The following is a 20,647-nucleotide window of genomic DNA, read 5'->3' as shown; positions in this document are numbered from 1 at the left end:
TGGTTCTGTCTTAGGGATGGTAGGCCTAGATTTAGACTTGCAACAATATCTAGATTGTAAGTTGACCAGAAGGGACACTGAATACTTGCCAAGAATTAGGGTGAGGAGATTCTCTGGTAAGAATGTTTTTGTAAAAAGGTGTCAAACTGGCTCAACTGGATTTGATAGGGAAAGGCAACATAGAATCAGTTGATAAAGGGCTTACAAACCTACCTAATAGAGCTGTTGGGTCTGAATTTGAAAAGCAGCAGATTCTTAACTACTTAATTGACACATCACAAGACTAGGGTTCTGAAAAATACATGTGACAAGGACATGTAAGATGAATTAGGTAAGAGGAAAATGAGAGTAAGGAGAAACCAGTGGCAGCCTATTACTAATTCAGGTTTAAGTTGGTGAAAGTTTAGGTTAAGATGTTGGCAACAACAGGAAAGGCAGGTATGACAGATGTCAGGATGAAAATGAAGTTTCCGGAGACTGGAGGAGACACACGCTGACAAATTGCTGAAGAGAAGTGGTCTGAGGCAATAGAGTACCTTCCACTGGAGAGCAGAAAACGAAGGAGTGTGAGTTAATTGGCAGCTGGGGTACAAATTCATGAATTTGTATGTTTAGGCAAGACTGGGTCAAATAAGTTCTCTCCTGCCTGCCTTTTGAGAGCAGGGAAAATATCTAGGTGTTTGAAACAAAGAAGAGACAGCAATAAAAAAAAAAAGTAATACTCTAGCTTAGAGACTTTTAGAAAATTCTTCCACCTCCAGACCGATGTTCAGTTTCTGCCTCACATTATTGCTTTCTCTGTTTCACTTCAGATCCAGAAACCTCAAGGCCTAGCAATTCCAAAATCACCACTACGCTGGGTCTGGTCGTCCATGCTGCAGGTAGGGTTCAGTTGCATTGAAGCCTTGTGGGATTTGGTCATGCCGGGGAAGGCTTGTGTTTATATTACAGGAACCATCCACAGTGAATGCTGTTGGGCTGACCTTGGGAAAGGTTGCTAATGAAGTCCTCCAGCACAAACTGCATACCCTGTGTCAGAGTTTGCAAGCTAAGAATGGTTCCTATTATTTCTAATGGTTAGTTATTTTTAAAAACTATTTCATGGTACATGAAAATTATATTTCAGTAGTTAGTTTTATTGGAATACCACTATGCCTACATGTCCGCGTATTTTTTTTTTAAATCCATTTATTCATTGGCATACCCCTAAATGTCCATAATGTTTGGAACTGGGCTAAGGCCAAAGCCAGGAATCAAGAAGTCAGTCCAAGTCTCCCATGGGAGTCGTATGAGTCCTGTTACTTGAGTTATCACTGCTGCTTCCCAGGGGCAGCATTGACAGGAAGCTGGAGTTGGAAGCCAGAGTAGGGAATTGAACCGGGCACTCTGGTATGTGATGTGGAAGCTTACCTGGCTAGTCTAAGTGCCTGCCATTGTGACAGCAACAGCAGACTTTTGTAGCAAGAGACCAAATTGCCTCACAAAGCGCAAAATATTTACTACCAGGCCCTTTAAGAAAAACTTTTCTGACCTCTGCTCTAGAATCTTATCAGGGTAAGGTATTTGGCAATTTTTTTATTGAACAGTCTTGCTGCCCGGTGTGTACCCAAGAGTCATGATTAAGTAGATGTGGTCTCTAAAATGCAGAAATCCCAGCTTTTCTATTGGGTCACAATTTAGAATTTAACAAACTGAGTTTCAAGAGAAGGATTCTTTCAGAGAATGACAAGCAAAGACATGTCAAAGGTGGCACATTGGTTTGCCAACTTCTAGAGTAGTGTGCTTTCCCAATAAAATTCCTGCATTCAGCCAATACTTACTGTGTATAAATCATCTATGGGGAATACTCGTGTTTTTGTCTCATCTGTAATGTACAGAGATGGCTGGCTTCGAAATTTTTCTCTGACATTTCTGTTATAATTTAATTAACCAGTGAATTTTTGAATGCTGTGCCTTTTCTGTTAACAACAGAAGTAACATATTGAATACTCCAGGCCAGGTGTTGAGCTCTTTACATATGATACTTCGTTTAATATTATGAAAACCTTAAAAATGCATGCTTTACTGAACCATTTTTAATGATGCCAAGGCTGAGGTTCAGAAAGGGTAGCTTTCCAGAGGCTGATCCCACTCTTCCAGACCTGAAAGCCTACCCACTCAGCCACTACATCCTTGCTGTTGCTATTTATAGTACTTTGTTTTACTTTTTCCCAATGTAGCTGATGGCGTTGCTTTGGGAGCGGCAGCCTCCACCTCACAGACTAGTGTCCAGCTGATCGTGTTTGTGGCAATAATGCTACACAAGGTAAGCAGACTGGGTGGCAAATTTAATACTCAATTTGTTCATAATTGAAGTTCTTTTGGTTCTTACATGTTTTTCTGGGTGGGAAGATTACTTTTAGGGTTGCTGTCATTTGGAGAACTAACTGTATCTATTCCTAAGTACTTTTTGCTACTGTTTTCTTGAGCTTTAATATTTTTTGTTTGTAAATACAAAGTGTTCAGTTTTCTGTGGGTTTCTGTATTTCATAGTAAATTTTGACTGTAAGAATTTTTTTTTCTTGTTTTCCTTTCCCACCAAGAAACACCCATGACACAAATAAGATCTCTTGTTGGATTCGGGTGTGAATTCCCGAAAGACAGCGAACTCCATCTTTCTTTTTTTGGCCTTATTTATTATTATTATTATTATTAATCATTTTATGATACAGTTCCATAGGCTCCTGGGATTTCCCTTAACCCCTACCCAGTTCTCCCCCACACACACACCTAGAGAACTCTATCGTGGATACTGTACCTGACTTTTGGATTTGAAAACTCACAGTCGCATGACATCTTCCTCTTGATGTAGAAGCATCCATGCTAATGGAATTTTTTATTTCCAGGCACCGGCTGCTTTTGGGCTTGTTTCCTTCTTAATGCATGCAGGTCTAGAGCGGAATCGAATCAGAAAGCACTTGTTGGTCTTTGCACTGGCAGCACCAGTTATGTCCATGGTGACATACTTAGGACTAAGTAAGGTAAGCATTCCTAGCTTATCTAGATAAGCTGCTGCTTCTGTTGGAATGTAAGATTTCTTTTAAATTATTACTTATTTCTGAGACAGAGAAAGACAGAGACTTGCTATCTACTAGATGCCTTCCCCAGTAACCACAGCAGCCAGGGCTGGCCAGAACTGAAAACCAGGAACTAAATCCAAGTCTCCCATGTGGGTGGCTGGCACCTGGTTAATTTGAACTATCAATCCTGCGTCCCAAGGTCTGCACTTGGGGGAAGCTGGAGTTGGGAGCCAAAGCCAGGAGTTGAACCCAGTGGGCATTCCATTATGGGAAAACATAGGTGTCTTAAATGCTAGGCTACATGTGTGCTCCTTGTGATTTCTGAATGTTGAAGCTTTGAACTAAATGACCCTGCTAAACTGAAGATAAAAGTAAAAACCTCTATGAAGGTATGTCGTAATTCCAAGTCAATTGTTTTTATTAAATCTAGCATTTCCTTGTTCATCTAATTAGAAAACTTCCTTAAAAGTTCCAAGAATATTTGTACAAATATGTGATACTGTTTCAATACTTAATACATAACTTACCCACTAAGTCAGAGCCATCAGTGCTTAATGTTGAGGTAGGCACATAAAACGTAAGTGGCAAGAGTAGAGTGTATGCAGAGCTGGTACGGCATTTAGCTGAGACCGCGTTCTTCTGGCTGTAGACCCGGGGTGACTTGTGTCATTTGTCAGCACAGAACCTGTGCATTCTGTTTCCAAGCAGGACCTTTCCGTGCTTTGTTAATTCCGTTTGGGCTGCTGTGTAGCAGCAACAGCCCTACCTATTTTTGCCTAAGGTTACCTGCTGGGAAAATCTTAGAACCACACTGATTCCACCTGCTTTCCCACATGCCCTCTGTGAAGGTCATTGACTTCGGAGTGTCAGATCAACTCGGTGTTTGATAAAACTTGCACTAAAAGGGATATATGAAACATGAAATGGTTAATTTCCTATTAATCAAGAGGTTATTGATCTCAGTCAGGAGTTAATTGTTACAGAACCCCTTTCTGTTCATCTCAAGTTCATCTCAACCTAATCAAGAGAATATACATTGTTCCTTTTTTAAAAAATGTGTGTGTGTGTGTGAGAGAGAGAGAGAACTTAATTTGAAAGACAGATTTTACAAAGAAAAGAGAGTGAGGTCTTCCATCCACTAGTTCATTCCCCAAATGGCTGCCATGTCAGAGCTGAGCTGATTGAAAACTAGGAGGTGTGAGCTTCTTCTGGGTCTCCCAGGTGTGGGTACAAGGCCCAAGAACTTAAGTCATCCTTCACTACTGTCCCAGGCCATAAGCAGAGAGCTGGATCAGAAGTGGAGCAGTCAGGACATGAACCGACATCCATATGGAATGCTAGCATGACCACAGGCAGGGGATTAGCCTGTCTGCCACCCTGCCACCCCCATATCTAATTCCTTTAAAAATATTGTTTTCCAGGATAGTGTTGTCTAGACGATACAACCACTGCTGGCATCTCATAAGCACCAGTTCAAGTCCTGACTATTGCACTTCCAATCCAGCACCTGGGAAAGCAGTGGAAGATAGTCCAAGTGCTTAAGTGTCTACCCCCATGTGGGAGATTCTAAAGCCCCTGTCTTCTGGCTTTAGTCTGGTGCAGCCTTGTCCATTGCAGCCATTTGGGGAACAAACCAGAGCGCATGCTCTGTCTTCTCTCTGTGTAACTCTTTCAAATAAATAAGGCTTCAAAGAAATTACTGTCATCACTTCTTGGCCTTATAACTAAGATCAAATATAAAATATATGTATTTTTAAAGATTTATTTATTTTTATCAGAAAGATTTATAGAGAGGAGAGACAGTGAAAAAAATCATTCCCTAGGTGGCCACAATGGCTAGAACCAAGCCGATCTTAAGCAAGCAGCCAGGAACTTCCTCCAGGTCTCTCATATGAGTGCAGGGTCCCAAGGCTTTGGGCCATCTGCTACTGCTTTCCCAGGCCACAAGCAGGGAGCTGGATGGGAAGCAAGGCTGCCGGGATTAGAACTGGCGCCTATATGGGATCCCAGCGCGTTCAAGGCGAGGATTTTGCCACTAAGCAATTGCACCAGGCCCCAATATATTTTTTGTCACTTCACAGGTCAATGTAAGTTTTTAGAACTTTTTCATTTTTTTTTAAAGATTTATTAATTTTTTATTGGAAAGGTGGCTATACAGAGAGGAGAGACAGAGGAAGATCTTCCGTCCGAAGATTCACTCCCCAAGTGGCTGCAACAGCTGCTGCTGAGCCAGTCTGAAGCCAGGAGCCTCCTCCCGGTCTCCCACACAAGTGCAGGGTCCCAGAGTCTTGGGCCATCCTCAACTGTTTTCCCAGGCCACACTCAGGGAGCCGGATGGGAAGCGGGGCTGCCGGGATTAGAACTGGCGCCCACATGGGATCCCGGCGTGTTCAAGACGAGGACCTTAACGCTATGCTATCGTGCAGGGGCCTAGAGCTTTTTTCTTTTCTTTTTTCTTTTTTTTTTAAGGGGAGAGCACAATCCCATGCACTGGTTCATTGCCTGAATGTCCATAGCGGTCAGAAGCCAGGGGCTTGGGAGTTCAGTCTGGGGTAGGAATCTGCCACCTCCTAGGGGCTGAAATGGTTAACCTGAGATCTGGAGCCAGAGGTGGATTGAGCCCGTGCAACCCAAGGTGGCACATATGATTAACAAACACCCTCTCTGCATATTCTTTTCTTAAATTATAATTAGACATCTTAGTCAATAAGTCTACTTTTTTAATGGTAAAAGTTGAAATTAGCTGCATGGTGATTAGCTTATGAGGTGATTTTAAGCTCTTGTGAGAGCAGCTACTGTATCTTGATTGCTAACTGCATCTCAAGCACCTGGCCTAGAACCTGGCACATAGGGGATGCTTGTCAAATAGGAGCATACATGGATTCATGCCTGAGACGTTTGCGTCAGTGTGCTGTGGAATCCATTGCAAGAAGAATGCCGGGACAAGCTGTTTAGCTGGCCCTCCAAGATTGTTTTAAATTGCAAATGTGATAAATGTGGCTCATAATAGTATATTATTGTATATCTAAAAATTACAAGAGAATAAATATTATATATTCCTACCACAAAAATGGTACATAATTTGGGGTGCTAGATTGGTTGCTTACGTTGATTTAATTGTGTTTGCCTGCATAAATACTCATATATATATTCATACACACACACAATTATAAGTTGCCAATTTATACTAAAATTTCTTAAGGCCTATCTGGAAGCTTCTTGTCAACAAGTACCATAAAATCACTCTGAATGCGAGATAGCCTCGCGTGTCTGAACAGCTCTAGGTGTGAATAGTGAGTGTTGCATGGGAACGTCTTCCCTGAAGCTGACCTCACTCCGTTTTCCCTTTCTCTCTTTTAATTCGCAGAGCAGTAAAGAAGCCTTGTCAGAGGTCAATGCCACTGGAGTAGCCATGCTTTTCTCTGCCGGGACCTTTCTTTACGTGGCCACAGTACATGTCCTCCCTGAAGTGGGCGGAATGGGGCACAGCCACAAGCCGGACACCGCGGGAGGGAGAGGCCTGAGTCGCCTGGAGGTGGCAGCCCTGGTTCTGGGTTGTCTCATCCCACTCATCTTGTCAATGGGACACCAGCACTAGATGTTCAGGCTCCAGCCCCATGCTGTGGCTGTTTGTCCTCCAGTGAGAACAGCAGGCTCGTGAGAGCTACTCACTTCCTCAGTCTCTGTCTGGCCTTGCCCATCTCCACCTGTATTCCTAGAGTCTGGAGGGAGGTGAGATGAAAACCTGGAGAAACAGGAATGCTTTTAGAGTAGAAGCAACACATTACAATTAGATATAGACATTCCATTGTGTTGTCTTTTAAAGGGCCCTTGGATTTTGAATTTCGATGTTTCTATTAACCCTATTCTCAGGGAAGATGGAATTTAGTTTTAAAGAAAAGTGGAGACCTTTATACTCACAGTGAAATAGTAATTATGAAGGTACAGTGTTCTGTAATGGATCTAAAGTCTTTCTTGTTAGTTTCAAGGCTCTGGTGCCTACCCATCGTGTGTGATGTGGTCCTCACCGTGTCGGCCTGAAGCTTTAGCATCTGGGCCGCCTGCCTTGAGAGAAGGTCTTAGCCCCAGTCTGTTAGAGATGAGGGTGACTGCGGCCCATTGGGGAATCGATGCGAGTCACTGAAGGTGACTTTATACTTGGAAGAGCTGCGCCTGGAAAGGCATGTCAGCAGAGACTTAGACATCTCATTCTGCGTGTGCCTCTCGCAGTACAGTGTGCCAATCCCTCGTGGGAGCAGCTGGCTTCCAGGGGTGGGACTGGCTGCTGAATAGGTGACCAGGCCTTTGGAGCATTTCTTGTCAAGTTCTCTTTTGCAGAATACCTGCCCCTAGCACATTCTTCAGAGGAGCCGAGTTCAGCTAAGGTCAGGTCTACACTTTCCTTTGAGAACAATTAAAATGCAGTTTATCTTTGGAAATGAAGGGATACTAAATTTTAAGTGAATTTGAGTAATTAATGACATCTTTGTAGTAACCTTTTAAAAATAAGACTACCAAAACCTGTGAAATTTTTGGTGGTGTTGTTTCTTATATGTGTTTTACTCTCTGGCTAAACGCTTGGTCAGCTTGGGGTGCTGTGTATCTCCTCACAGAAGCCCCTGAAGCCGTGAGGAAGGTCTGTCGGTGTCATAACTGGGAAGCGTTTGCCTGTCGGTTGAAAGCTTATTGAAATCATGTCTCTGTCTCTGCATCTCTTCCCTGCTTTTCTTCTCCCGTTTCCCTCGGCCCCCCTCCCCACAACCTGCTGCTCACTGCTGATGGCGATGTCCATCCTTGCGTGAGATGAATCCTCGTGAGGACAACCACTTACTGAACTGTGATGGTGATGCTAATAGCATCTATCCTTCACGGAAGTTACCTTTATGTCAAGTGCAGTTTGTTAAGCCCTTAAAGTACCACCCCCTCGTGTGTGAGTGATTCCATCACCTTCAAACAACTGAGATAGCAGAAAGTGATTAATAAACTAGGGGGATTTTTTTTCATATTTGCCAAAATTTGCATAAGCCCTATTTTGTCAAATAAGTGTATAATAATGTATTATTAATTTATTTTGATTTTCTGTACCATTTCAAAACACATTAAGAGGGAACAAAGACTGATTTGTTCAGGGTAGTGAATTTAGTCATTTGTAAAAATGTTTTATAAAAAAATGAGGCAGAAGCCAGCATGCCGTGGTTGCTTTTTTTTTCTTTTCTTTTCTAGATTTGTCACTGGGTCAGCAGCTGTGGAAGTAGACTTTGCAGACCCTCTACTGGCTGCGATGGAGAAAGCAGCAAAAAAAAAAAAAAGGTGGTCTTTCTATATAGTGGCTGGCAACCATTGCACACAATTTCGAAATAAAGAGGGACAAAAAGGTTTTAGAGTCTGGCTTGGTTTGGATAGTAATATTTTCTATAATATTGATGTGTGCAATGGTCAGAAGTTTGTTTCTGCTGGCCAAAGCCTCTTTCAGCAGTGCCTTGCCATCCTGCTTTAAAAAATTGGCTAGAATATCTCATAAGGATTGAACCATTGAACTTCCAAATTTGCCTTCCCCGGTGGACCTCACTATGAACAAACAAACCTTTCCAGACCTGTCAGCTCTCAGAAGCAATGGGCTTTCCCAGATTGCACAGCTGCTGCTTAGGGAGGTGCTTGTTCCTCACCTGGGCAGCAGGCAGAAATAGCCATACACACCTTCTAGGGCTCCCAGGCAGCCAGGGGAGCCAGCAGCCCACGCAGAGGGAGGCTTGCTCCTGCCGTGGGCAGTGTCCCACGAGAGGCCATACCAGTGCTCCCTCTGGCACGTTTTGGTTCCGTTCCTGTTTAAAACTGCCTCCTGAGATATGGATGCCTTAATGCTCTGACACGTGGGAAGACACTGGTGAGACTGAAATTGCTGCCATGATTACAGGTGGAATTATTGGCTACCAAAGAGGTGAGGTCAGTGGTGGAGAGTGTGGTCCTGCCTCAGCACCAAAGCGAATATCTAATTGCATTTGAGCTCCCTCTTCCCAGTAGAGATAGACTTCAGGTTCCAAGTGTTCTCCTAGAGGCAAGTGAAGTGGAACAACACTAACCCGCTCCCCTCCCTGGTTCTCAGTTGCCATTTCACCAAAACGGTGATGTGCCAGGTTGGATTCAATTTTCTGTGTTTTAGGCAAAGGAACTGCCCCAGCACGTAGTGTTAGAAATGGAAGTAATCGAAAAGCCTGTATGTTCTCTCCACCTGCCCTTTCCCACTTCATCTTTTCATTTCAAAATAGCTGAGTTGCCTTGTTGGAATGTTTTAACTCATTAGAAAAAAGAAAGGGAGTGGCTGTTTTGAAGTGTCATTTCTTTGTAGAAAGGGGGGGAGGTGTGATTTCTTTTTTGTAGCAGCCAACTTCTTAGTGTTTTTCTGCCCAATTTTTCGAGGATTAGAACTAGGAGGACACACCAGCACTGCAGGGTGTTACGTCCCTGATACGCAGTAGCTGGGTACTGAACCTGGGAACTTTATGTCAGCAGCGCAAGCCTCCTCCCACCCCAGAGAATGTTCTGCCTTTCGGATCCCTTGGACTGAGAATAATGATCAGAACCACCCCCGCCCTGCTGCAGTGCAAGGTCAGAGCCCTCCATGGATGTTCTGTGGGGGACACATCCTTGGGTCAGAAACTCCCTGCTTGCTACAGAATGGCCTCAACACCCACTGTTGGAGCTGCTGTGATTTGAAGCCTCGGGACGTAACCAGTGTGAGCTGCAGACACCTCAGTTCACCGTGGGAGACCTGAAGGAGATCAGTGGCTTCTGAGAAAGGATGAGACGGCCATCAGTAGCTCTCCTAACACAGTTGCTGAACACGGGAGCCTGGCCTTGACCTTTCTGATGGCATCTTCCTGCAAGTTGGAGTCTTCTGGGAGATTTGGAGCACACTACAGTTCCCTTGGCTCAGTGGCCTGGGCAGTAGTTTTAAATGTCCCTTTTCTGGATCCTTTGTAAACATGAAATCATTCCATGGATGGCTGCCTTATAATTTTGTCTCTTTCCACTTTAATTGTGAATGGTTAAATAATTGTTGTTTTCTGATATTAAATTTTTATTAGTGCACACCTTATGTGAGTGGCTTATTACTGTCCTACTGACAACTTGTTTGAAGACCGACCAGACCTACACTGGGGCATGAAAGGTAGCACGGAGCTGTGAAAGACACTGGAAAGACGTTCCTGCAACACACACATCCTTTAGGAAGGAAGGGAAGACAGAGCAAGGTAGCATCTTGTCTACAGAAAACATGGAATCACTGTTTGGGGTTTTGCCTTATCGTTTTTTAAAAAAGATTAATTGGAAGACATTTCCCATTTGCTAGTTCACTCCATAAATAGCTGCAACTGTCAGGGCTGGGCCAGGGTAAGGCCAGGAGCCAAGGCCTCCATCTGGGTCTCCATGTCTGGCAGGGACTACCAGCCGCATCCCAGGCACATTAGCAGGACGCTTTCTTGCAAGCACAGAGTAACTGGGACTTGAACCAGGCAGTGTGACGTAGTAGAAGGGGTCCCAGGTGGCAGCTTAACGTGCTGTGCCGCCTTGCCATCATTAGCAAATACTGTCCATGAAAGTATCTCCCAGGAAAGATAAGCAGGCAGCACATGCCAGCCAAGGCAGAGTCACCTGGAAAGGCATAGCTATGTATGTCTGTCTGGATGCTGTTAGCAGCCAACCCTGCACATAGAGATTTAAATAGAAGTATAACTTGTGAATTTGGCCAATGTTTTCTCCCCTGTGGACTTTAATGCTGGGGCCCTTTCCCTTTTTACTTTAATGTAATATATGCTAGATCTGGCCATGTGTCATTGAGACCTCTGCTTTGTGGCAATTTCCTGTATGTAACACATACTACAGCTGGTTACTTGAAAAGCACTCTTTGTGAAGGAAACCAGCAAAGGTGATTGTTAACTTGTGATTCCTGTCATTTCTGAGTTCAAATTCCAGCTCCTGTTTCAATTCCAGCTTCCTGCTAATACACGTACTAGGGAGCAGGTGATGACTCGACCAGTTGCTCCTGCCGCCCTCCCGGGATACGTCGACGGGACTCCTGCTTCTGGCTTTGTCCTGACCCAGCTGCTGTAGCCATCTGTGCAGTGAACCAGGGAATCTCCCAAGATCCTTGTCTTTCAAACAAAATAGAATTTTTTTTTTTTCTAATTTAGTAGTGGTGGAAGGACTTGACTAAAATACCCAGCCGTTCTTTGTGTGTGTGTGTGCATGTATGTATGTTTGTTTTTACAAACGAGCTACTTTCTACCACGGTATTTTATAATTATGAAGTGAGCAGCCGTGTGTCTGGATTGCTGTTCCCCCAGCCTCCTCAGCTTCAGGTCTGGATCCAAGGTCTCCTTGCCTCAGGCCGACAGTGGCCACCTGCCTGAGCAGTCTGCACCCTCAGGCCCCTTATGCTCTTCTGAATCTTTTTTTCTGTAGTGTTGATACTTATTTTTTCCCCTAGAGGAAGGAATTTTATTGAAAGATAGTGTGACGTGGAGAGACAGAGATATTCCATCCGCTGATTCACTCCCCAAATGCCTGCGTCTGTCAGCTAGGACAGGCCAAAGCCAGGAGCTAGGAACTCTGAGTTGTCCATGTGTCCTAGCAGGAACCTAGTGTGTGAACCGTCATCTACTCCCTCCCGGCCACATTGTCAGGAAGCTGGAGCAGAGCTGCAGGGCAGCCGGGCACTGACGTGGGATGTGGCTGTCCCAAGCAGTGGCTTAGCTTGTCCCACCACACCTGTCCCCTTGGATCAACTTTCATATTCTTACTTTTTCAGTCTCCCCTTCCAGGCTCTCTGTAGGTTCAACTGTGGTTGAATGAATTGGTCTACCTTGAGGGACCACTCTGTTACTACCCCCACTTCCATGTCATGTTTCCTCAGCTGCAGGCCTGAACCCTGAAAGAAACCGCTGCCAACCTCATGTCGCTTTGCCTCTGCCTCCCACTTGGAGAGGGCAACAGAAGTTAGCAACAGAAAAAATCATCAAGAAGTCGAGGGAGGAGGTGTTGCTGTGGTGTGGTGGCTTAGTTGGCTACTTACGATGCTGGCACCTCATGTTGGGGCACCAGGTCAGGCCTCCGCTGCTCTGCTGCTGCTGCAGCTCCTCTTTAATGCACCTAGGAAAGCAGTGGGTGATGGCTTCCCCATCCAAGTGGGAGATCAGGATGGAGTTCCTGATGTCTGCCCTTGGCCTCACCCAGGCACAGCCATCTGGGGAGTGAATGTCCAGGTGGGAAGTTAACTGGGTTCCTAATCCAGTGTCAACTAGTCTTCAGCCATGTTTCATGGATTCTGGGATTGGAAGACTTGGATCCCATTTCTGGGGGAGCTGGTGATTTCTGTTGCAGAGTTAGCACTGCCCAGCTTTTTAATAGACATTGAGAAACTGTGTGGGTGTTGCAGGGGAGGGGTGGCAGTGGTTGAGAGGAAGCATTAAGCATTTGACGAGGCTTGCTTGCCTGTGGCTGGAAGACTCGCTACACCAAAGCCCATATTCTCCACAGGGTGGGATGAAAAGGAGGTTGGGCCCTGCCTCGGCTGATGGAGGCCCTTCTAAGGGCGCTAAGTCACTGCTACTGCCTGAAGAGCTTGTGACACAGGGATTCAATACTTAGGGAAAACACAGTGGGCAAAGCATTAGGAAGCAAGTCAGCTCAGGGCCCTGCAGGTGTGTTCAGGGGCTGTGAGACACGAGCTAGATCTAGAGGTTGAGCCTAGCCAGCAGAGGAAGCAGTTAGGAAATGGGCAGGAAACCTTTCAGGGGTGAGGCCTGGTGGCTACCAAGAACATCTGCCTAGCAGGTGCTGCTGCTGCTGGTTGAAGGAGGAAGAGGCATATGTGGGAGTTTGTGCTGCTTCAAAACTCAACAGCAAATTGGATCTAGACATGGTCTTTATTATTCTGACTGCTGCTCTGACCAGTGACATTTCTTAGCTGTTATCCTGGCTGGCCTCTAATACAGTAGTCAGCAGGCTCCAAGTGATAATGTCTCTAGGGATTCCTCTGACTCCCTTACAAGGTGGAGCTGGCTTGTGGTAGGTCCAGGTTCTCTCCAGTGCAGGAAAGAATTCAGGTTAATGGGATAAGATTTATTAGCCAGGTGAAGTCCACACTCAGTGTAGGCAAGGCTGGAGAGCAGGCTGCTTCCTGTGAAGTGAAAGTCACCCCTTTATGTGATCTGGAGATGGGGCGGTGGGAAGGGTGGTGCTTTGGGTTGAGATTTCCAGGAACTTGGTAACTTCTCATTTTCTTGCCTTTTAGAAAGTCTCAGAAGTAACCTGGCATCAGGTGCATGCTGGGAGCAAGAGTGTCAGCCATGGTTATTAGTTTGTGGTGATGATATTACAATGGGATCATGTGTTAGGCCACCCTTGTTGGAGATTTATAGCTGGTGCTGCCCGCTCACACCCCCACCACACACACACAGCTTTGCTACAATAGCAATTTTAGGTTGAAAAAGTGACAGGGAAACAGAGAAAGCCTACATCCACTGGTTCACTCCTCAAATGGTTGCAACACTTGGCTAGAGGCCAGACAGAAACCAGGAGCCTCAAGTATGTTCTCTCTGTCCCTTTTTTCATCCTGTTCAGGGTTTGGCAAAACCAGGAGTGTGTGTGTGGTGGGGGGGAACAAAACAGAACAAACAAAAACATGCTGTTGGGTCTAGAAGAAACATTCCAAGATGACAGGTAAGGTAACTTGTCCATGACCTTTTCACTGAGCACAGCCTCTGTACTGACCCCATAAATGTACACTTCTGTTCTGGACGAGGGACCAACACCCTGACTCTCTTAGTGGCTGCTATGACAGGATGTGTGACGCTGGAACAATGAATGGCTCTGGGCTTGCTGGCCAGAATTCAGCACCGCTATCCCTCACCCCAAATCAAACACTGCTTGCTGCCAGAAACAAAATTAATGTTTTCATGCACGCATCACCCACAAGAGGGAGCTCTTGAGTCTTCAGCGTTTCCTAGCGTTGTGCAGCCCAGGGCAAATTCCCTTGGACACCTAGAGCTCACAATAGTGCCATGAAGTGACTGGAAGGCCAGGAAGGCCCTCCTGTGAGCAGGGCAGGAGGAGAGGAAGGGGTTTGGGGGTGAGCAGCTGGGCAGTGAGAGGACAGGAACCTAGCAAAAGGTTGATCCTGCTGATGACAGCAAAACCTACAAGGGGCCTTTTAAAAGTTCATGGAAAAATGCAAATTACAAAAAGACTAGGCATGGAGTTTTTTTTCTAGTTGCAGCAAAATCTTTTAATTCCCTTATTCCACCAACTTTTGAAGTCCAGTCTAGTGCAAAGGAAACCAAAGTGACATCTTGCACTTGAGTTTCTCATTGCTGTAATGATAGGCCAGCATTTTAAAGGTTTGTTTAACTCACAGTTTGGGAGTTGGCCCTGCAAGAACCCCACTCCCCTGCTCTTGACTGTCGCTTCATGGCCAATGGTGATAGCAGGAGCATCACCCTACAGGAAGCCACACTGTACTGGCTCAATGTCACAAGATCCTTAGGAAGCCTACTTTGATAATGCTTTTGAATGACCCGAGGACCTCCTTCGAGGCTCACCTTGTTGAGGTCCTCACCCCCACCCATGGAGAGCCAAACCTCTGACACAGGCACCCCTGGGGGACACACCACACACAGCGGGGGCTGCCACAGTGGCTCCAGCCAGGCCTGACTGCTGTCTTGTGGTTCCAGATAAGACCAGGCAGCCCTGACGCACTTGATCAGGGCAGCGGCTAGGTGGGCACTTGGCTTGTTTTGTCTTCAGCAGAACTATCAGCCAAACAGCCAGCACTCCCGCCAGCTGGGGAAGCACAGTGGGCTTCTTGCAGGGCTGACCTGACCTGGCAGCTCTAGACTGGTTCATGCAGGGGGACAGAAGGCACACAAGTCTCCCCAGGCCCATCCGACACACTGCTAACCTCAAATGGCTGCAAATGGCAGAGCCTTCACCTGTTAGCTAAAGTCTCTTTAGGCACTTGGCATGTAGAGGGGGCAGGCAAGGACTGGATCCTCTCTGTTAATCAGAGAAAAACCTGTACCCACGTCTGCTCTGAGAGCCCCAGAGCCTGCCCCAGGATCAGGTGGGCTCTCTCAGCCCTGGGAGAGGACTTCTGGAAGACAGCGGGCAGCCTGCCTATCTCCGGTGCTCCGCTCTGGTCTCTGCTCTTGGCTAGTTACCACAAGCAGCCCAGGCCACCACTGACCTGATTCAGCAGAAAAGGAATGAATTTATTGAAATGAATGGTGGGGGGAGGGTGGCATAGAGAGCCTGGGCTACAAGGAGGCTTCCAGGAACAAAACCCTAAAGCACGCTTTGGAGGAGGTGGCCTGAGCGGGACGCTGCGACTGTCCCCAGGCTGCCCGGAGTCAACCTCCCTGCCATGTGCTGCAGCCAGAGCCTGCACTGCTCCTGCCCTGGGAATGCAACCTGCAGCTACCCCCGAGGTCCAGAGCAGGTGAGATTCCTCTGCCACCACCTTCCCGTGAAGGGCACCTGCTTGTGCTTACACGTGCCTCACATTCATCACAACTCCCTTCCTGTCCCCCTGCCCGCGATGAGCACACTCTACCCCCTCAGGTTTCTTGAGACCAAGAGAGGCTCAGAAATAGGAAGGTGTATCAAGCCTTTTTATATGCTAGCCAGAAAAGGGCCAAAACAGCACTGAGATGTCTGTCCCCATAAACCCAGGGCATCTGCATCACGTAACATGGGGAAGGAAACATGGTTGCTTATGCTAGCGGTACAACATGGAGTGAGGACAGCCCTGGGTCCCGGTGTGACCCGGGGTGAGGACAGCCCTGGGTCCCGGTGTGACATGGGGTGAGGACAGCCCTGGGTCCGGAGGACTGTCCCTAGAAGAACATGTCTGCTGATGGGCTTGCTAGGACAGGGGCAAGGACAGATGTAGCAGTTGCCTTGGTGTCTGCACACATTCACAAATGTGAAATACTTCTTTTTGTGTGGCCAGCAGCTGTCAGTGGAGTCAATCCTCTTCTCTCTGCCTCTTCATCACATGGCAGAATTTAAGAAAAAAAAAAGCCTTATTTTAAACATTTATTTGAGAGGTAGAGACAGTGAGAGACAGAGACCTCTCTACCAGCCAGGTCACTCCCGGGATGCTAGCAACAGCCAGGCCTGGGCCAGGGGCTAGGCGCTCAGTCTAGGGCTCCCTCCAGGGGGAAGGAACTCAGTCCCTGGAGCAATCCCCTGCTGCCTCCCAGGGCACGCTTTAGCAGGAAGCTGGAGTCCAGAGCACAGGCACTGGAGACAGGATTTATTCACCTGCAAGGTCAAAAACCTGCCTTACCGTGCTTTCCCCACTCCCGCTCCCCACCCCGCTCGGCAACTCAAATTTTCCTCATCACTCCTAATATTTCACCATCTTGGAAAAACAAATAAGATTCCCCAAAATAGGCACAAACATGAAATATCCCCTTGGAACCCACCCCTGGGCGCTCACCATCATTATCTTCCAGCTCCTTTCCTCCCACTTGGAGTCCAGTGTCCAGCTGCGTCCTGGGGTGTGCTGCAGAGAACCCCCAGCCGTGAGAGACCCACCCCCAGGCAGATAGCCCCTCTGGATGGAGACTCAGGAAGCCCCCCTGGAAGGTCCCCCTTCTTAACTACATTCCTTAACTACATTCAAAGTGAGATCCTGGCAGAAACTCCTGAGGGCCTGCAAGAGCCAGGAAGGTAAGACAACAGGTATACCCCATCCGTTTGCTCCAACCATGTATTTTTCACAAACATTTTGAAGAACCCTTGTCTGGGTGGCTTGCGAAATATTTTCACACCAAAATAGAACTCACTTTTGATCTATTTCCTACGAACTTTCTGGGGGGAAAAGTGAATGCCTCATTGGGGCAAGTGAATTAAGTGTTGTGAGCTGCTCAAAGGTGTGTTTACGCTTTCCCTCCAGATCGCCCGCCAGTGGCTGCTCCATGGGCACGTGTGAGCCCTGGCTCCCCCCTTTGGAATAAGGTGGCTGGGGCGTGCGGGCTGGTCCGGGTGGTCTCCTGCCCCAGGAACCCCGTGCTTCCACCTGCCGAGAGGGGCAGGGGACCGGCAGAGCCCGACCTGGAGGCGGGGAGCGGAAGCGGCAGAGTACCTAACCCAGGGAACACGACCCAGGAGCACAGGGAATAAATCAGAACACGAGCCGCATTGACGGTTCCAGATTGGCAGCGAGTGCCAAATGTCGACACAGACTGTCCAGTTCCGGGAAGAGAAATCCAATCCCGACCAGGCGGCTGCGCGAAGCGAAACCGCGGGAGGAGCGGAGCGGGGCGGGGCGGGGCGGCTCTCCTTGGGGCGGGCCTGTGGGCACTTACCCAAGTCTAACCAAGCCCCTGGCCCCAGCCCATCACCAAACACACGCATCCTCCGACGACCCACCCCCCGCCCCGCCTAGGCTCCGCACCACCACAGAGAACCTGGGGTGGGGCAAAGACCCTTGAGGTTGGGGACAGGGAGGTCTGTGGGCAAATCCCCGGGCCCGGGGGAGGGGGAGACCCGCCAGGACCTTCCGGGCGCACGGAGTCCAGCTCCGCAGCCGGCGCCCATCCTGATTGGCGCTCCAAGCCTGCCTCCCGCCGGCTCACCTGCCACTCCCAGCCAATCGGGGCCACCAGAATTGGGGCTGTCACGGGGGGGAGGGGAGGAGGGAGTAAATGGGGCGGGGGATGATGCTGCGCGCCCGAGGCTGAGCCACCCTCCCGCCCAGTTCCCGCTGGGCGCGCCGCAATCCCAAACCTGAGTAGGAGCCGTGGGTTGCGCGCCCCGCTCGCCCTAGAGCGCACTCGCTTCCCCCTCGCGTTTGGATGCGGCAGCTCCCGGCCGGGGCCACGCGGGGCCACAGCTCGCTGGGACGCATCCCCGACGGTGCCCCGAGACCCCAGCAGAAGCCACTTGTCCACGGCCACCAGCCGCCCGCCCTGTCCCTGCCGGCCTCAGTGGAGGGCCAGGCTGGGCCGAGGGCAGCCCCGCTGAGGCAGTATGTTCACGTCCAAGTCCAACTCGGTGTCGCCGTCGCCGTCCCTGGAGCAGGCCGACTCCGACGCGCTGGATATCAGCACCAAAGTGCAGCTCTACGGGGTGCTGTGGAAACGGCCCTTCGGGAGGTCCTCGGCCAAGTGGTCCCGGCGGTGAGTGTGTGTCTTGCGGCCCCGAGAGGACCACCGGGAGCCCCCTGCCCGGGGGGCTGAGAACGTCCCCCCCAGCCTCTGCTTCCCCACTACTACGCCGTGACCTTGACCTGCCCCGTTTCCACTCTACGAAGGCTGTCCCTAGTTCTTAGTCGGGTTGGGGACGTCCAGGCGCGAGGGCTGGGAGACGTGGGGTGGGCCGCTGGCCTGGAGAAGGAACCCGGGGTCCCGCAGCGGGCCACGCACTGGTGGGCTGAAGAGATGCGAATGACTGTGCCTAGGGCCCGGCTGGGCCAGGTTGGAAACAGCAATCTACCGTGGAGGGTCAAACCCATCTTCCAGTCTGAGATGGTCTCCTCCCGGGACACCGGTGCCAGCTCCCTCCCCTGATGGGCGGGAAACCCCTCCCAACACTGGGTCGGCTTCTTTTGCAAGGCTGCGATCTCTGACGCTGAAATCAATAATAAATAAATTAACACAAATAAGCAAATAAACATTTGTAATTGCGTATAATTATATGTGATTACATGCAATTATTTGTAATTCATGTCTATAATTATTGACTTGCTTGTGTTATTTGAAAAGCATAGAGAGAGATCTTCATCTGTCTGCTGGTTCACTTCCCAAATGCCCCAACAGCTGGCTGAGGCAAGCTGAAGCCACGAGCCAGGGTTGTCATCCAGGTCTCCCACATAGGTGGCAGGGCCCCAGGTCTTGGAGCCACCACCTGCTTCCTAGGGTGCACACACATTTGTGGGGCGCTGGAGCTGGGATTGGAACCCAGACATTCCAAGCAGCCTCTTAACCACTGTGTGGATATTTGTTACATGGGCCAGGTGTAGGGCTGCTGGGAGCAGCGGGGAGTGGACAAGCAATCAGTCAGGCAGGGGTGGATCCTTTGAAGGGACTGCTCTGCCCCCACCTTGTGCTTAAACACCAGCTTCCTGATCCCCAACTCTGAGGAGATTCCCAAGCAGCCACTAGTGGCTTTGCCCTTACAAATGGGGCTGCGAGGTGTGGATAAGGGGGAACTTATGTGCCCTCCGGAACCTGGACTCTGTGGCTCACCCAGGAAATCAGGGGTTCATCTGGATACCCCGAGTCCCCCGCCCCACAGCACGAGTGTGGTCCTGCGCAGGGGCGGGAGAGGCAGGGTTCTGAGGCTCACAGGGGAGTAGGAGTGGTTAGCTCTGGGGCTCTGTCTTGATGAATAATTAAATATTTCTGTGAGACCGCAGAACAAATGGAGCTTTGGAGTGCCTTTCAGATTTTACACAGCTGGGTGCATGCGTGTGCTGTGGTTACTTCTGACAGCCTTCTCCCTGGGATTTAATGGGATACAGGCCCCTTGAGGTCCCCCACAGTTAAGCTTAGCTCTGATCTTTCCAGCAGAGGCTGGGGCAGTGGGAAGAGTGTGTGACAGGCATCCAGGCACTGCTCATGGAGCTGGAGCCTCCAAGGTGCACTGAGGGGCCAGCCCTGTCTCTAGCAGGGCCCTCAAGCAGCACTGGGAAGGCAACCTGGAGATCCCAGGAGCTTCAGCAGGAGACTCCTCTCCACCCCACCCCCTACTTCCTCTGCCTCTGCTACCCCAGGCAGCCAGTACTTCTGCTCTGTGGGGTCTGGCATGACCCTGAACCCTGTCATCCATCATTCTTCATACCAGGCATTTTCACTTAATGGCAGCCCCCAAGGAAATGCCAAGTGTCCATGACTTGCCCTTCCTCCCTAAGGTATCCCTCCTGCCTTCCCTCACCGTGCAGGTACCGGGTGGACCTGGCCCCATTAGCCGCAGTTGGATCCAAAGCTGGGAAGTGTCGACGTAACCCTCCCAGCTAAAGACACACCCAAGGTGAAGGTGAGGGAGACTGGAGAGCTATAGGGCCCCCTCCTATCCCAGGAATCACCCCCAAAACCATCCAGGGCCAACAAATGTACTTGCTCCTCAAATACAGCTCTGAGTCCAGTCTCCCAGCTCCCTGTGTTCCCATCTCTTATAGCTACTTGACAGCTACCATCCTTGTTTCCTGGGGCTCAGGAAAGAGGTGACATCCCACACTCCCCTCTTAGCCTTGGGTCATCCACAGAGCCACCCACGGAGGCTCTGGAGAGTGGGTGGGTGGGTGGGGGAGACATGAGGCTCAGAGCAACCCCTCTTGCTTTCCAGCAGGACCCCCTGGACCCCCATTTCCATTTGTGAAGGGGAGTGTCTGAACCTGAGCTGGTCAGCAGCCACAGGAAAGCTTGGGGACAGGGCAGCGGAGGCTGGCCATTGCAGAGTCTTGCCATTAGGGCGATCGATGCCTGGCTGGGGTGGCCCAGGGGAGGGGGTCTGTGGAGGCTCGGTGCTGCATAAATAGCCAGTGGCAGGACAGAACCGGCTGCAGCCAGCTGGGTTCCAGAAAA

General features: G+C 49.1%; 2 protein-coding genes across 3 annotated transcripts in view; both read left to right on the top strand.

Moving 5' to 3' along the window:
• Window positions 1–10,150, top strand: part of SLC39A9 (solute carrier family 39 member 9) — a 35,345-nt gene extending 25,195 nt beyond the window's left edge. For both annotated transcript variants that reach the window (XM_004584444.3, XM_058655165.1), the window contains 4 exons: window positions 813–881; window positions 2,220–2,305; window positions 2,886–3,020; window positions 6,427–10,150. In XM_004584444.3, coding sequence (XP_004584501.1) covers window positions 813–881; window positions 2,220–2,305; window positions 2,886–3,020; window positions 6,427–6,657 — 521 coding nt within the window. In that variant the 3' untranslated portion in view covers window positions 6,658–10,150. The remainder of the gene's footprint in view (window positions 1–812; window positions 882–2,219; window positions 2,306–2,885; window positions 3,021–6,426) is intronic.
• Window positions 10,151–17,823: 7,673 nt separating this feature from the next.
• The window catches only part of PLEKHD1 (pleckstrin homology and coiled-coil domain containing D1), a 34,101-nt gene continuing 31,277 nt past the window's right edge, over window positions 17,824–20,647 (top strand). Inside the window, exon 1 of the mRNA XM_004584604.3 lies at window positions 17,824–18,241. Coding sequence (XP_004584661.2) covers window positions 18,093–18,241 — 149 coding nt within the window. The 5' untranslated portion in view covers window positions 17,824–18,092. The remainder of the gene's footprint in view (window positions 18,242–20,647) is intronic.

Source organism: Ochotona princeps, chromosome 26 (assembly GCF_030435755.1).
Source record: "Ochotona princeps isolate mOchPri1 chromosome 26, mOchPri1.hap1, whole genome shotgun sequence".
In the NCBI taxonomy this organism is placed as follows: domain Eukaryota; kingdom Metazoa; phylum Chordata; class Mammalia; order Lagomorpha; family Ochotonidae; genus Ochotona; species Ochotona princeps.
This window is presented reverse-complemented; position numbering and strand designations above follow the sequence as displayed.